General features: G+C 40.9%; 1 protein-coding gene across 4 annotated transcripts in view; it reads right to left on the bottom strand.

Annotated features, from left to right (window-relative positions):
- The window catches only part of LAMA2 (laminin subunit alpha 2), a 1,405,743-nt gene that overhangs the window by 192,887 nt on the left and 1,195,068 nt on the right, over positions 1-17,788 (bottom strand). For all 4 annotated transcript variants that reach the window (XM_082249565.1, XM_082249566.1, XM_082249567.1 and 1 more), the window contains 2 exons: positions 10,531-10,647; positions 8,483-8,665 (listed from right to left, as the gene is read on the bottom strand). In XM_082249565.1, the coding sequence (XP_082105691.1) occupies positions 8,483-8,665; positions 10,531-10,647 (300 nt within the window). The remainder of the gene's footprint in view (positions 1-8,482; positions 8,666-10,530; positions 10,648-17,788) is intronic.

Below are 17,788 nucleotides of genomic sequence, written 5' to 3'. Positions count from 1 at the left end.
TAGCCTCTACACTACTGAGGGGGAACCAGTCTGTGTTCAGCTGCCCCTTTGGTGTTTAGCACTATATACATGTTTATAATTTGCACATTAGTTGGAAAAAACATTAGAGAGAATTATATCATTATTAATATTATATGAAACTGTAACTGATTTGATGTGCAGCCATCGCAATGTGCCAAAAGATTTTTTATATTATAAATAAATAGCTTTTTTGTTGCAAAATTAGCAGTTTTCTTGCTCAGTTTCCAAATCACAGCTCCCTATGACATTGCTTCACCCTTTCAGACTATATCTTTGTGCAAAAAAAAAATATATTTTAATAATTATTGGGCTTCCCTGTTCTGTACATATGCTTGAACTTCAACTTCCATTAAAAACTGACCATGCTAGGTATGAAAGCACAGCATGGTCAGTTTTGGGCTGTGCTGGGAATCAAGCATGTGTTTTACTACAATGATTACACTTGTGCTACGCACCCCCCTCCCAACAGCAATTTACTGGGAGGGCAAATGTGGTGCTGTTTCACCTACCCTAGCTTTATGAACTCCTTATGCAGCTGAGAGCAGAGGGTATGTGATCACTTATAAAGAAAAGGAAGAGAAAAGGAAATATATATATTTTCATATGTTTACACAAATGTTTTGCCTTTCATTTCTATTTTAGAAAGAATGGGTTGTTATAAAATCCGAGGGTTCACATATACTAGAACCTCATACATTATTTATGATTTGTTTTAGATTGAGTGGTAAAACAGCAAATGCTGACTTCCAAATGGAGATTTCTTGCCATTGTTGCTTTTTTATTGGTACCAGTTGGGGAGAGTTTCTTTTACTCCTTCCCTTCTTTGACTGGAGGTGGAAGACCAAAGCCGCAATCAGAAGCAACATTCTTATAGTACACTGAAGGCTTAGGCTTTCTTCAAAGTTTTATTTGCTGTCAGTGTTCTCATTCAGAAATCGATGGGAATTATCACAAAAGGCGCATGAACAGCAATAAAACCTAACACGTTCTAACAAGAAAAAAAGCAAATGTGCCTGTATAAACTGCAATTCACTTTAAATGTGGTCATTAGAGATGGATGAATGGTTTGGCCCGAGCATGAGTTCAGGCCAAACATTTGCCTGTTCGGCCATTCACCGAACACCTAAATTTGCAGGATGTTTACCGGGTGTTCGGCCCACCCCTAGTGGTCATTTGCCAGGGATGGATAATTATGGATAATGAATAACTTGTGTTACAACTTTTGTCACCATTTTTCTCACTTACTGGAATGTATTGAGTTTTTGCAATACAAAGAGAAGTACATAGCTGAAATAGAGCCCAAAGGTATTAATACACAGAATAAAGAAATGCCTCCCTAAATTTAGGGCTAGAATGACAATTGCTAATAAAATAGTAAAAAATGGATAAAGCAGATCTTGCAAAGAGTCTATTTATAAGTATTGATTTGTTGTTTGTGACCATTTTTCAACTATGTGAGCATTTGTTGCAACATCGAAAGGCCTTCCAATAATGCCTAACATGCTCTCTGACCCAGGAAGCAGCTTGCCTACATGAACACAACCCCATATAAAAAGGCCAGTAAAAAGGCACAGACTGTTATTTCAGTTGTTGTGTGATATGAGGGGAAAGGTGGAAAAGTGTAGCCTAACTCTTGTTGTGTATGTAGGTTCCTCTAATATAGATGCAAAACAAACTAAATGATAGTTACTTGTTTTTTTCACCCTTTGTTGCATCTTAGTGATGGTAATTTCATGCAGCCTTTTTGAAGCCACTTCCTGTCTACACACCTGCAGTCCTGTAATGGCTGCCTACAGGGCAGATTTCCTGATGTTGACAATAGTGGACTATGTCTGCATGATCTGTTTTGAATTGGCCACTTACATTAAACACCAGAATTAAATGTGACATAGTGACAATGCAGGAACATAGCTGGGAGATAAAAACGGAGCACTGTCACCTATAAATGATAATGAACAAAGACTTCCATGACAGGATTACCAGGTATCTTTAACCACTTGCTGACCAGGCCATACTCGAATGATGGCTACAGCAAACCGCATGATTGCTTCCTTGACTCTGAAGAAACGAGGCTTCACAATCACATCTCCAGGGGGCCCGTCAGGTTTTAGGGGAACTAAGGCCCTGTGTACGCAGTCAATCTCCATGTGGATTTCATCAATATCTGGTACAGCAGATTGCTTTAAGGAGTAAGTGATAGAAGTGAGGTCTTTAACCATTTTTGGCAATCCCTGTATACAGAAGTTATACTGCCTGGCATGATTCTGAAGATCATAAATTTTAGCGTTAGTTTCTTCTAAGTGATCTTGAAGATCAGTGATCATAGAGGAATTTTGCACCACTCTGTGGACAGTATCATCAACTTTCGATTTAATGCTGTCCAGACAACATCCGAAAGCTTGGAAGTCTTGTTTTAAATCAGAGGCTGATTTAGTGGTAGCTTTCTCCAATTCCCTCTGCAGCATATCAGCAAAGCGGTCAAGAAGAATAGTGTTAGGGGAGTATAGTAATGGTGCAGGTAGAAGAGCTGGAGACCCCTCAGGGCTATCAGCATCTGCATCCTGTCCACTGGTTTGGCTGAGGAAAGTGTCTGCTATGTTCCTGTCAAGAGCAGAAGAGGTGTGGGAGGCATGGCCTGGAGATTACATAGAGGCCTGTGAGAGGGATCTAGCAGGGCTGGAAAGGACGTACGGAATGTCTGCTGGCTCATCTGAGAATGAATAGACCTTGGGGGATCCTTGTTGCATGTCTCTGAGCCAGGGGTTTACATTTTATCTCTCTGAGGCTGTGGCTGTAGCTGCCCCCTTCCTCTGTGTGTGCTGGAGCAAGTTGGCATCTTGGGTCCCTTCCCAGGTGCACAAGGCAAGTAGCGAGGGTTGGTTTGGGTCTTCCCCGCTGACTTGGATGACATGGAGCGGGTCTCCATGTTGTCCCCCCACTGCCCCACCACTGTACCGGAGTGTGCAGGGAGAGAGGGCCGCTATTGTATGCTGTTTGTGTCAGGAGTGTGCGGAGCGGTTCAGGCTTCCATCCACTCCGGCCGCCCGTGCATGCGCTTTCAAAGTATTCATTTTAATGGCAATTCAAGGTCACAGAACAGTTTAAACATTGTCAAATTCCTAAAATAATTGAACTTAAAAATAAAAAGAAAACTGAATTATTCATTTTGTACTTAATATGTATTTTATATTAGATTTTTTTTTGTCTGATAATATAATAAGAATATTTCTATAAGGAAAAATGAAACTCTTCTTTTCATATGTTAATATCAAGTTTGAGCTAGAATGAATGACTGCATTACATTTAAGAAACCATAAAATCCAAAAAAAGAAATGATTTAGTTTCATCTAACAGGCAATTGGTGACACACCTATCCAATTAGTAGTTTATTACCCATCTAATGTATACAGGTATATAATGCTAAAAGCTTTTATAGTTTTGGATAGAGTTAGGGACAGTTTTTGGGAAGTTTTTTTTTTTGTTTTGTTTGCAAGCTGTGTGCAATTTGGGATATTTTGCTTCACTTCTTCTCTTGGCACTCCACTGGAAGATGTCTGCTCTGTTGTTCTGGTGACAAATCAAAATTTTAGAGAGGCTGATTCTTAAACAGCACTAAAAACCTGATAAAAGTGCTAACCTTTTTCCATTGTATCCAAAACAAAAAGTTTTAAGTTTAGATACACTGCTACCCTTTCATGACGGTTTCTGTTTTTTTACAGTTTTTTTTTTTTTTTTCCAGTAAAGCGTCCAACCTACATGTGATTACTATGTCAGAGAACATATGTTGATCACACTGACTGACTCCTGATCATCCATTTGGACCTGAGTTTTCAGTGAAAGGATTTAAAGCTACCAGGAACACTCAATGTTAGGTGGTGGCTCTTAAAGCAGAGAACTTTTGTAAATGGCATAATGCTGGATGTTTATAGACAGGTGGTTGATGACTTTTCAGAAAGACCACACATTTTTGGGGGTGTTAACTATGCTTCATGGTGCAGCAAAGAGTTCCTTACATTTAATTACAAGTAGAAAAAAAACTAATGATGGTATAAAAGTAGAAGATAAAGTACTAGAATACCCCATGGTATGATAATCTGTTCCATCTAAAACTACACTTACAGTATTTACATTTGAGGGAATTGTTCATGTTTTTTTTACAACTTGAACAAGGAATTATAAGCCTAAACCTTTTAGCCCCCGTTCACACTGGGGCAACCTGTCAGGCGACCTGGTCGCCTGCCAGGTCGCCGTAGGTTGCCTTCCATACAGAAGCTATGGACCCGTTCTAACAGGAGCGACACAAGTCGCTCCAACTTAGAAAAAGGGTCCGGAGCTTCTTTGGGGCGACCCGGAGCGACCTGCATAGACTTCAATGTTATGAAGTCCATGCCGGCCGCTCCGAGGTCGCGGTGCGAGCAGCGCGCCGCGACCTGTGTGGTCGCCTGGGGAAGTCGGATCGCCCCAATGTGAACGGGGCCTCACTGTATTGTAACAAAAGGTCACTGGGCAAATTGTGTTTGTTTTTATGATGGACTTTGCCATTTTATAAATTATTCCTATTTTTTTCTAAAAAAAAATTTCACATCACCCTAAATCAGCTTTTTCTCTTATTCTGACTCAAGACAAGAAGGAAAAACAACCTTTCTCTGGGCGGGGTCCTTTCTTTGCTACATATTCCTGTTTTACAATTACAGACTTCATATAGACTATAGAATGGTTTAATAGGAAATCGAGTAAGGTGCAGCAAAAGAGTGTGAAAGTGTTTATTCCTCTCATTTTTTTACATTGATCCAGTAAGCGTGGAGAAGGTGATCTTTATTTTATAGTTCCAATGGGAATGCACAAAGCACTGTAACTTATAGCAATCAATCACCCTTTATTTTAATGGCTGCTGTAAAAAAAAGGTTCATTTTCTTTTAAATGCCTGCACCTGTGTAGTGCTTCTAATTAAAGTATAGATTTCAGTAAGTTTAAGAGAGATTTTCCAGTCACAGCAAGAATTGTGTTTGTCTATAAAATGGAACTGAAAGTTAAATTCAGAGTTTAACGCTGTTGATGATTAAACCAAGCACATTTTGGTTCACTGGACATTCCCATTCCATTCCCATTTAAGCCTACAGGAGCTGAATCTTGTAATTTAATTTTCTGTCCTCTTATAAGGCTATTTCATAGGCTTTTGTTAAAAAAAAAAGCATTGATAGCTGTGTTCTGCGATACTCAGAATATACTGTATACCAATATTGCACTGCTTAAAGGGCGACAATAGAAATACACAAATCTTTTAGATAACATGCTTGTGCGATACCTTAAACATGCATGTGGAGTTATGCACCAGTGCAATGCACTCCTGCCAAAGTGACATGAAAAATCTACCATTGCTAAATGACAGATCCTTCCCAGTAGTTTTTAGAGCAGAATACAGGGGTCTGTGTACAAGGGTTAATAGTATGTAGGGCAGAATTTAGGGGTCATATACAGAGGTTAGTAGTTTGTAGGGAAAAGTATAGAGGTCATCATTTTGCAGGGAAGAGTAAAGGGGCCAGTAATTTGTAAGACAGTGTACAAAGGTCAATAATTTGTAGAGCAGAGTACAGGGGTCAGTAGGGTAGAGTATAATAGTGGTCAGCAGGGTAAAGTAAAGGGGTTAACAGGGCAGAGTATAGGAATTGGGAGAGCAGTATTCTGGAGTAGATAGTTTTTCGCCTCAATCATATTTATTGACATATTTGGAGATAGATAATGCAAAGATTGTCATTATTTATACGTCTAAATGGACATTACAAACTTGAAAAACTTAGAGTAAGAGGCACATATGGTTACAATTTATAGATTGAACAAGCAGGGGTTTGGTAAAAGCAGAGAAGGAGAAGGAGGAGGGGGACTCAGACCTGGTAACAAAGTGAAAAAATAGAACTGTTCAGATATGCATCCAGGTAGAGGGTGAGAATCATACAGCAACCTTAAGTTAGATTGAATACCACACTTAAAGTATGGCAAAATGTATTGGACATTGCCGCTATACAAATGGCAAATAAAGACCAAGAGTGGTGATATCTAACAAAAAAGGGAAGGCGTTTCTGGGCCGTCTCTATAAGTGAACCTTAAAGGATGTATGTTGCAGCCAGATATTCCAGTGTGGCCAGAAGGAAGTCCACTTTCCATTTTTAAGAGCAAACATAAGTTCAAATTGAGTTTGCATATTAAGATTGTTGTGGGACATTACAAAGTCAGGGGGTCCTTCTGTTTCCAGGCTACTAGGATAGGTTTCCTAGATGTTATCATGCCATGAATTATAAATGGTTTATAAGATTTCGGCCACCGCTCATAGTTTAACTGTCAGAGAAGTCTGGTCCATAAGGTAGTTGGAACTTCCCGCCATTTGATGGCGCCAAACTGGCTATTTAAACTGACTCTCTGCATGGATTCATTGCTGTTTGGTCTGCAGCTTCCTGTGTACTGTTCCTGACTCAGTGTGACCTCTGATCTTGATCCGGCTTGTTGTCTCTAACCTGTGCTTGTCTTCTTCCTACCCTGACCCAGGCTTGTCTTCTGGATTTTGCTCCTGCCTGTTGATCCTGGCTTTCTGCTCTCCTGGTACCGACCCGGCTTGTGACCCGATTACTCTGCTGCCTATCGTCTATGTCCTTCCTGCCCGACCATTACCTACCTGGCTTGTTTGACCCTGCACCCTGCTCATCCGGCCTGCTACAACTCCAGCCCAGCAAGCTTGCTCCCAGCAGCCTCATACCAGCCCGCTCACTGCGGCCACGCTACTTCTGGACTGATTACATTAACTCCTACGTCACCGTGCTCCTGTGGCCGCTGTCTCACTATCAGAGGCCCACGAGCCGGAGTTGTATGAGAGGCCCTCCTCTACACATCAGGCTCACCTACCAGGTACGTGACATTAACAGTCCCAGAAGGAAGAAATTTTGGGGCATAGTCCCCAGATATGCATGAGCATACACATAACACCACAGTCTCTCCAGCATTCAGGAGAATAGGAGAATAATATTTTTAATAAACATGCTGGGGTATAATACCATCACTGTAGTAATTTAAGATACATTTCCCAATGTGATGTGCAGCCTGTAAGAGGTTTTGGGTTGTGTTGAACCACTGAAGCTCCTGAAAAGATTTCAAAAGTTCAGATTGCCACATTTTCATAGATAGCAATTTATTTTGTTGTGCAGGAACTGCACACATGCAGTAAAAGTACGATATTACTTTACTCGACTTGGGTGGGTTTTTAAAGTATGAGAGTATTTCCATGGATATAGTAAGACCAGCTTGTGGGATAGATTTTAAAATGTGTCTGAGATGGAGATATTTATAAAAGGCCCATCTAAGGAGATTAAAACTCTGTTGCAATTCATGGCAAGATCTGGGGGGTGCAGAAATAGCTGTTTGTTCCACTATGTCTTTTGGTTACTGTTTCTGAACAGGAGTGATTATTACATTTGAATCTGCTGGTGCACGTTATATGTTCTGATGAGAAAAGTTGCTTTGTCTGCATTCCTTTAGAAGTAAACCCCTAGGGAGTATCTCACTAAAAATTACATTTTGTTGAAGAGGGAGCCTATAAACTTGACTTATATCTTAGTGAAATGGTCTTCACAGGCAGAAAATGATATTTTGGGGTTGTTCCGTACACCAACTGTGTAGAGGATGCCTCTAGATTGCAGTATATTGCATTACATTTTACAGAAAAGTACAGTGCTGCAGTTTGGAAATGTAATTTTTTAAACATTAAATTACAGTATGGCTTGTGTAGCAATTGTATATGCTATATTCTTTTTTTATTATTTGCCATATTTTCTTTTTCCACAAAAGTGGAACTACCCTTTAAATTTGGTAAATTGATAAAAACTGCCTTCCAAAAAGACAGACCCGGCAAATTGAATGGTTCCCATTCTCATGTATGAATCCTATACTAAGACAGATGCCTATAACATGCATCCAACATAGATGACTCTAACTTTAACAAAAACAAATTTGTTGATAGGTAAAGAAGATGCAGACACCTAAAGACATGTAAATATACATGCAGAAGCTTTCAGTGTCTGCTCAAAAGAAAGTCTGTCCTGACCGGTAAAGCTGGAACATATTTCTGTAGTGTTGGAATTTTCTGCTTCCTCCTGTTTCTTACTATAATGGTCTGCCTCATTGACCAATAGGAATGTCTGGCAGAAAAATGGAACTAAAAGCTGCTATCAGTATGTATAGACACCTCTAGGTGTCTGCAGTTTTTTTTTTTTATACCCATTAGTAACCTAAATTTGTTGTTGAAGAAACTGTATAGTGTGGTAGGGAGGAAGGGGTTCAAAAATTTGAGTGGCCAGAAGATGTCAGCAGAAGATTGCAGCCTTGCAAATCAGAATGTTTCACAATTTATTCTCATTTTTTGGAAACTTGATATGTAGCTGCACTTGAATACAAAAGTAAAATATTTAAGACTTACCATTTTCAACTGGATCTTTTACAACAGCATTGGTTTTAGCTATGTCTTCTTTCAATGCACTGTAGTTCTGTTTCAACCCCAGGAGATTCAGATTAAGATCTTTGATGCGTGCAAGAACATCGTTGGCAGTATCATTTGCTTGCTTGGCTTTGTCTTTTGCAGTCTGAATCTTCACCATTGTATCTATTACAGACAAATGTGTGTCAAGTGAAGACAGAGAATGGATACAAGAAAATGTCTTCACAATTGAATGTTAACATTATCCTCCCTTGAATTGGAAATTTTTCATTTCATTACACATTACAGTGACATTTCCTCTGGTATTAAATGGCTGAATGTGGCTCTTAAGAGTCTTCCCTAAAATTCTTACGGTGTTATGGGAAAATAAATGTATCATAATAATTATGAAATTAGGTCTACAACATGTAATATTGCCTTTAAAGCATTTGCTTGCTTTTATTCTTTATTTATATTATCGTTTATTTTACTATAAAAATTCAGCCACAATGGATGCTAATGGTCATTGCTAAGCATTAATATAAAAAGAGTAGTTTAATAGAAAAAATCTCCGGTATTTAGCAGAAATTTGGATTTGCGCCAGAAATATGGCAGTAAGAATCTGATTAGATTCCATTATTAGGCATTTAACTATGCCTGATTAGATGCTAAAACAAAATTATTAATTTCTCTAGTGATAGATATTTATTTTTTAAACCTAAATTGCTTAGAGCAATGGTTGTCAACTTGCTTGATAAAGGGAGCCTCAGATGAAACTCCCAACATCACCAAATGTCCTAACATAATGTTCAATATATGCAATACAAAAAGCATTGAGTGACTGGACAAACTGCAATAGATGAGCAAAGGATGTGGGCATGCTACACGTAATGGTTAAAGACTGCAGTTATGCTATAAACATGCCTGACAATTATTAAGGACATGCTGCCAGAGAATGTTAGACACTAGGACCATGTTCAAAGAGCCTGCTAAAGATTACTACCATTAATGATCCTTTACAAACCGGCACCCTTTACAACCTCCTTAGGCTCCTTTCACACGAACGATCTGATCAGATCCGCCTGTCAGTTTTTTAGGCGGATCTGATCGGATCCTCCATGCATCCCTATGGGACAGCGGAGACATGTCCGCTGACACCCGCTGCCATCCGCATCTGATCCTTTCTGTGAAATCCGGACGGATGGAAACCCTATTTTACATCCATCCAGGGGATCGATCCTCTCTCATCCGATTCCCCCATAGAGGACAGCGGGGCTCCGACACCTCCCTCTCTGCACACAGTGCGGAGACGGAGCTGTCATCCCCCTGCTCAGCGGGGATCGGTGGATCGATCCCTGCTGAGCAGAGAATGATCCGCACCGCACAGCGGACCGTGTGAAAGGACCCTTAAACTACTGCCACCACATTAGATAATTCTCTCAGCAAAAACCAATATAAAACATCTGAAAAAAATATATACAGAAAGAGAAAAGAAAAAAAGAAGGCATAAAAAATTAGGAATGTGTAAATAAATTACGGTAAGCCAAATCATTTAGATGATAGAAACCAGTTTCATATACTGTATATTTTCCTTTACCTAGTTATGAAAATGTCCGTCTATTTGCTGCTGTAGTTTGGTGGCCGCACTATAGGAACTAGCGAACTGCATGCTGCCCTTGTGCCACAGGTTAGGCATTAGGAGCACAGAGACTTCCAAACTTTAAGCATATTCACTTCATCACAATGTATTTGCCAAAGCTATGGCTTTTTGCATAATTCCAAACATCTCTGGGCCTCCTTTGCTAGTTAGTTACATGATCCGCTTTAGCTATAGTTATGCCCTTGGCCACGTGAACATTTTTTGTGCTGTTTCTATTTATTATCCTGTTTCAACAAACCACAGTATCAGCAGCATATTAATGCAAGATCAATTTGTATATTGCACATTTTAGCACAGTGCGTGATAAAGAAAGTGAAACTTTCATCTAATTAATTGAACACCATCTTAATTACAGCAACTTTAAGCCAGTAATACACAAATGCATACATACCATTAGGCATTGTGGATAACTTTCCAAAAGTATTGTTCAGAGCTCGGATCATATCCTGGTTTTTCTCATCAGCATTTTTCAATCTGTCCTTTACTTTTGCAAGGTCATTTTCATTCTCTAAAAATAAATAAATATGTATAAATAAACTGTTATCAAGAAATTATTTTACTCACAGTGGCAAGAATGAGCTTAAGGCCCCTTTGAAATGACCAGGATGTCTAAATAAATGGCTAAAGAAATGTAATCTGATCTTTACCTATAGGTTACAGTAACAAACACATTTTTCAAATACAAACGTTTTATTGAGCTTTGTAAACAGAAAAAAGCCAACAAACAACAAAACCAAAGTACAACATATCAGAGCTGTGCAAATATATGTCATTACGAACAAGTGTCTTACATATCACATAGTAATAAAAGGGGGGAAGAGAAAAAAAAATAATATAACATATAAAGATATGTAAAGTGGCGGTAAATTACGCTTTATAAACAGTGACGTAGACATATCAATGCTCTTTTTTTTATGTCAGGAACATTTTGTTGCTGTTATTATTGTTCTTTTCTCCGAAGTATGCATACATGGAAATCGGTATGGTTGGACTTTGGTATCTGATATACTATGAAGTGTTCACATTTTTCTTAACCACTTAAGCCCCGGAGGATTTTCCTGCTCAAAGACCAGGGCCTATTTTGCGATTCGGCCCTGCGTAACTTTAACGGACAATTGCGCGGTCGTGCGACGCTGTACCCAAATGAAATTGATGTCCTTTTTCCCACAAACAATGCTTTCTTTTGGTGGTATTTGATCACCTGTGAGATTTTTATTTTTTGCGCTATAAACAAAAACAGAGCCTCAATTTTGAAAAAATAACAATATTTTTCACATTTTTTTTATATGAAATTCCCCCCAAAAAATGTAAAAATCTAAATTTTTTAACATTTTAGGCCAATTTGTTTTCTGCTACATATTTTTGGTAAAAAAAATCGCAATAAGCGTATTTTGATTGGTTTGCGCAAAAGTTATTGCGTTTACTAACTAATGGAAAGATTTATGTCATTTTTATTGTTTTTTTTTTTAACCACTTGCCGCCCGCCCGCTGTCAAATGACGGCGGGACGGTGCAGCCATTGTTCTGGGCGGACGTCATATGACGTGATCCCATTAAAGCAGGGCAGGCACGCGATCGTGTGCACGCCGCCCTGCACTGCCGGTGTCGGCGTGTCCCCGAGACACACCCCGTCACCGGAAGGGGGGAAACAGCCAATGGGCATGGCTGTTTCCCACGTGATCGGCTGTGTTCCAATGACACAGCCGATCACAATAGCAAAGCCCGGAATCAGACGGTCATGTCGGTGGCTCTGTGTTACCTAGGAACACCCCAAACGCTGTGTGATGTTGCCGCGATTTCCACCTGCCGAATCGCGGTAACATCGTGCAAACAACGCATGACGCCCAAAAAAGGTACAAGAGCTTCTTTGGGGCATCATGCGTTGTTTGCACGATGTTACCGCGATTCGGCAGGCGGAAATCGCTGCAACATCGCACAGCGTTTGGGGTGCTATTGCAAATCACGGGCAACGCACAGGCGTCCCGCGATTTGCAATGATTTCTGGATCGCGGGCAGAATCGCAGTGATTCTGCCCGCGAACGCTACGCTCACATGTGAACATAGCCTAAAGTTCACCGGTCACCAGAGACTGCCATCAGTACCGCCGTGCACCATCGCCCGTCACCTGTCACCCATCGGTGACCATCGCCCGTCACCTGTCACCCCATCAATCACCGTCACCTGTCACCCCATCAGTCATTGTCATCTGTCACCCTATCAATCATCGTCACTTGTCACCCCATCAGTGATCGTCACTTGTCACCCCATCAATCATCGTCACTTGTCACCCCGTCAGTGATTGTCATCTGTCACCCCATCAATCATCGTCACCTGTCACCTCATTAATTATTGTCATCTGTCACCTCATCAATCATCATCACCTGTCAGCCCATCAGTCATTGTCACCTGTCACCCCATCAGTCATTGTCACCTGTCACCCCATCAGTCATTGTCACCCCATCAGTCATCGTCACCTGTCGCCCCATCAGTCATCGTCACCTGTCACCCCATCAGTCATCGTCACCTGTTTGCCATATACATGCAACCACATACCGACCGCCAAACGACTATATGCGTCGGCCATTAAAAGCTAAATACTGGGGTTATGGCAGCAGATAGCTGCCATAACCCTGGTATTTTTTTAAACGGTGGGCGGTCGGCTTTCAGATAAGGGTGGTCCCAGTGGAAGATTCACCGCAGAATTACCCTTACGGTGCAGGGGAAGAGGTGCCCCCCCCCCTCCCGCCGCGTCCCAGACGTTTTCCCAGCTTACCGGACCCGCCGGCAGCGGGGAAAACTATCCGGTCCCGGATCCTCAGGGACAGGAAGTCGAGTGAGGGCAAGATGGCTCTCACTCGACTCTATGGTCTTGGAGGACCGGAGCTATGTCAAAAGTCGTTGCCTAGCAACCGGTTTAAAGGGCCGCTTTTTTTTTTTCCTTTTTCAACTATTTTTTTTTTCTTTTTTAGTGTAGTTGTGAGGTGTGAGGTCTTTTTGACCCCAGATCTCACAATAAAGAGGACCTGTCATGCCTATTTCTATTACAAGGGATGTTTACATTCCTTGTAATAAGAATAAAAATGATCAAAACATTATTTTTTTTTAAACTGTGTAAAAATAAAAAAATAATAAATAAAATAAATAGGAAAAAAAAAAAATTAAAGCGCCCTGTCCCCGTTAGCTCGCGCTAAATGGCTAAATGGACAACTTTGTGAAAAGGGCTACTTGGATGTTAGGCCTCTGTATGTGGCTAGGCTGTGTAAAAGTGTTACACATGTGGTATCGCCATACTCAGGAGGAATAGCAGAATGTATTTTGGGGTGCAATTTTTGCTATGTACATGCTATGTGTTAGAAATATTGCTTAAATGAACAGCTTTGTGTAAAAAAAATGCGTTTTCATTTTCTTTCCACATTTTCCAAAAACTTGTGGAAAAAAATGACATATTCAAAAGACTCATTATGCCTCAAAAATTATACATTGGGCTGTTTGCTTTCCAAAATGGGGTCATTTTATGGGGGTTTCCATTGTCCTGGTGCTCCAGGGCCTTCAAAAGTGTGATAGGTTGTCAGGAAATTATATGTGTAATTTGTGCTCCTAGAATGCCGGACGGTGCTACTTGGATGTTAGGCCTCTGTATGTGGCCAGGCTGTGAAAAAGTCTCACACATGTGGTATCGCCATACTCAGGAGGAGTAGTAGAATGTGTTTTGGGGTGTAGTTGCAAGTATACATATGCTGTGTGAGAGAAATAACCTGTTAATTCGTCAATTTGTAAGAAAAAAAAAATCTTCATTTTGCAAAGAGTTGTGGGAAAAAAAACTTCAAAAAACTGACCATGCCCCTTATTAAATACCTTGGAATGTCTACTTTCCAAAAAGGGGTCATTTGGGGGGTATTTGTACTTTCCTGACTTTTTAGTGTCTCAAGAAATGAGATAGGCCTTCAGTACATCAGGTGTGATCAAGTGTGATAAATTTTCAATGATTAGCACCATAACTTGTGGACTCTATAACTTTCACAAAGACCAAATAATATATACTTATTTGGGCTATTTTTACCAAAGATTAGTAGCAGTATAAATTTTGGCCTAAATTTGTGAAGAAAAATTACTCATTTGCTAAATTTTATGACAGAAACAAAGAAAAATGCGTTTTTTCACAATATTTTCAGTGTTTTTTTTATTTATAGCACAAAAAATAAAAAACCCAGTAGTGATTAAATACCATCAAAAGAAAGCTCTATTTGTGTGAAAAAAAGGACACACATTTTTTATGGGTACAGTGTTGCATGACTGAGTAATTGTCATTCAAAGTGTGAGAGCGCTGAAAGCTGAAAATCAGTCTGGGCAGGAAGGGGGTGAAAGTGCACTGTAGGCAAGTGGTTAACTAGTAATGGCGGCGATCTGCGTTTTTTTTTGCTGGACTGCGACATTGCGCCGGACAGATCGGACCCCTGACTAACATTTTTGACACTTTTAGGGGTACCAGTGACATTACTACAGTAATCAGTGCTATACATATGCACTGTTACTGTAAAAATTACACTGGCAGGGAAGGGGTTAACTTTATTAGTGATCAAGGGGTTGAGTGTATCCCTAGGGGCGTGATTCTAACTGTAAAGGGGCGTGACTTGTGATGTAACCACAGAGACATACTATCCTACATAGCAGGATCGTATGATCTCTGCATTTACACCAGGGAGAATGACAGGCGGCTTTGTTTACATCAGCCGCCTGCCTTTCTCCCTCTCCAGTGGGAGATCGCTAGTGGCCGGCGGACATCGGAGCCGCCGGTCACGCGCGCAGGGATGGCCATTAATGAGCAGGGGCGGGAGCGCACCTTCGGCGGCGTGCGCTCGCCCCCTGCAGGCTCCTGGGCGAGCGACGTAGTACTACGTCACTTTGCCCAGGAGGGGCCGACCGCCGCAGTAAATATACTGTGGGCGGTCGGCAAGTATTTAAGTATAGCTGTCATAAAAAAAACATATACTGTCTTTTCTGGCCTCAAATTCCTCACTTAACTTTGTACTCCAGGTCAGGGACTTAAAGCACTGAAACCAAACAATTAGCTTGACAGTTGTTAGTGGTGGATACCTTTAGGCTAAAGTGGGACATATAGAGCTTAGTTTTTTTTTCATTAAGTAAGCGGGCTGAATAAAAAAAACTGAATGGATGCTCCCATCCACACAATTAAGGTGGATGAGGGAATCCTCCCTACTGTACTATTGCATTCTGACAGTGGGGGAACTCCTCCCCTGTCAGAACGCATAAACCAGTGCTACACTCATTGGCTGCAGCTTCTGAGTGTTTTTTTTTCCAACAAGCTTATTCTCTTGAGCGGTAGTAGCTATACAGGGATCCAAATTCAACTGCTCCCTGCTGAACCAACCAAATTTTAAACAACTTGCTGCTACCTTAAAAAATCTGCAGTAAATTGCTTTTTAGAATCCAGCTGCTTTCTGCATGCCTGTTTTTTTTTTTTTGTGTTTGGTTTGTGGTTGCTAATAGGCCCCATTGACATGAATGGCCAAAAAATCAGATGGTGCCCCTGTGAACCCAATTTGACATATTAAATTTCCTTTTTGTGAACAGCCCCTTCTGGCTGTATTTGTAGGCAATAGGTGGACAGTCTGGAGGTAGTAAAACCATGACTCAACCACCTGTTTTTACCAGCCACCTGTGTGAAAGAGGCCTTAGCAAAAATACCACACCAAACCAATCAGGAGATCCCAAGATATAGGCAGCTGGTATTAGTAAATCTTGATATTCTCTGTAAAAGCTGAGATTGGGCCTCTGAAGCCTCCCTGTTGAACACCACAGTTAAGTATCAGTTTGAAGGCTTTGGGAGATGGAAGAGGGTGAGGATAAATGAATTCAACATTTACAGGCAAAGTCAAGATTCAGGTATAACTTCAGCTGACAAGCTTTCTTTAAGCAGTCTGGCCCTAGAGCACACTTTTTCATTGCTGCACACGTGTAAAATCCTTCCTTCATTTTTGGCAATAAAATTACTTAAACTCCCAGAATATTATCTATTTTCTGAAAGCAGAGGCCCCATTGAATAAAAAGATGACAGTTGCACATTTTTAAGTCATGGTATTTGCACAACTGTTTATTAAATGCAAATTTTCAGTAAAAAATATAATAAAATCAGTTTTAGTGTAAACACACTCAATATAACAACATGGTAAAATATAAAATATGAGGTTTCGTTGAGTAAATAGATACCAGACAGACATGCCAAATCCTAAAATTGCATGCGCTGTAATATCTTAAAAACTGTGAGACCCAAAAATTGTCAAAAAAGGTGACGTTTAAATACCTTTACGGCTCATCAGTTTAGAGTTAACCTGGGGCTCTTGTGCTAAAATTGTTGCTTTCACTCTGATATTCATGATGGTATTTCACATGTGTGGTGCAACCACAGTTTACATACACATGTGCACCCTGGGCCTGCCTTTGCCCTTGTGTGTGGGGAAACGTGTGGGGCAACGGGGGTTGCAGCAACTTTTTGAAAAAATTTTAATACATTTTATTATAATTTTATTTTTGAACACTTTTTTTATTTTATTTATTTTTACTTGATTGCCATCACAAGGGTTAATAAACCCCCATGTGAAGGCATTGGACAGGTGACAGGTACTCTTTTTGGAGACATTAGGGGTCTTTTAGACCTCAATGTCTCCCCTGCTCTTCACACCATCTGCTCGGTAAGATGTGTTCCCTGACTGTACTGGCCAGGAAATGGTGGAACTGAAACCTGAAGTGACAAACTCTTCGTCACTACAGGTTTCTTTGTTTACATGTGAGATCGAGGCATAAATGTGACATGCTTTCACACTGCTCTCCATCCTGAATTCAAAGGTTTGGGGGGTCCTGGGTTGCCCCTGTACTACAGGGGCCAGTGGGAGGGGGGGGCACCGTGCTGCCCACTCTGTGAAAGTGATCAGCGGCTATACAGCTGCAGCATCACTTTCACTTTCAAGCCGGTGTTCTATCAGAAAACCATACCCCATCAGAATTCCGTACCTCCATCATTTCCGGTGCGGATCAGCTTTGGCTTCGTCATGCACCAGCTGTAGCTGCGTCAGGGTAGGAAATAGGATTGTCCCATTGTCGGGTCTGTGCAGGGTCGGTCCGGTGCAGTGTGGGGCATGGAGATCGTATGCATGTTTGTTATAAAAGATGCCGCGGCCCGACCCGCTGGTGCGCATGCATACTAGGACTTTTGCTTGACTCGTTGCAATGTTATCAAAATTCCCTACCTAGTCCGCGCATGCGCAGTAGGACTTGTGACGCGGCTACAGCTGATGCATGGCGAAGCCACAGCTGATCCGCAACCGGAAATGACGTAGGTATGGTTTTCTGATAGGGTATGGTATTCTGACAGAACAACGGAAGCTGGCTGAACAAGCACAACACAAGCCAATGGCTTGAGTAGCAGCTATCAGCTTGTGATTAACAGTTCACTCTTGGACATACATAGTAAGTCCAAAGAGCTGAACTAGGCAATATGCTGTGTGAGATACCCTTTGCCTTAGTACATAGCTCCCACTGGACAGGATGGCTAGCTGCAGTCTACTACAGCTCCAGTCTCTGTAACCCCACACTATGCCAACATATCTAATGCATAACAGCAGATTTAGCTAC

The sequence above is a fragment of the Pelophylax lessonae genome (assembly GCF_965119305.1).
Source record: "Pelophylax lessonae genome assembly, chromosome: 3".
NCBI classification, from domain to species: domain Eukaryota; kingdom Metazoa; phylum Chordata; class Amphibia; order Anura; family Ranidae; genus Pelophylax; species Pelophylax lessonae.
This window is presented reverse-complemented; position numbering and strand designations above follow the sequence as displayed.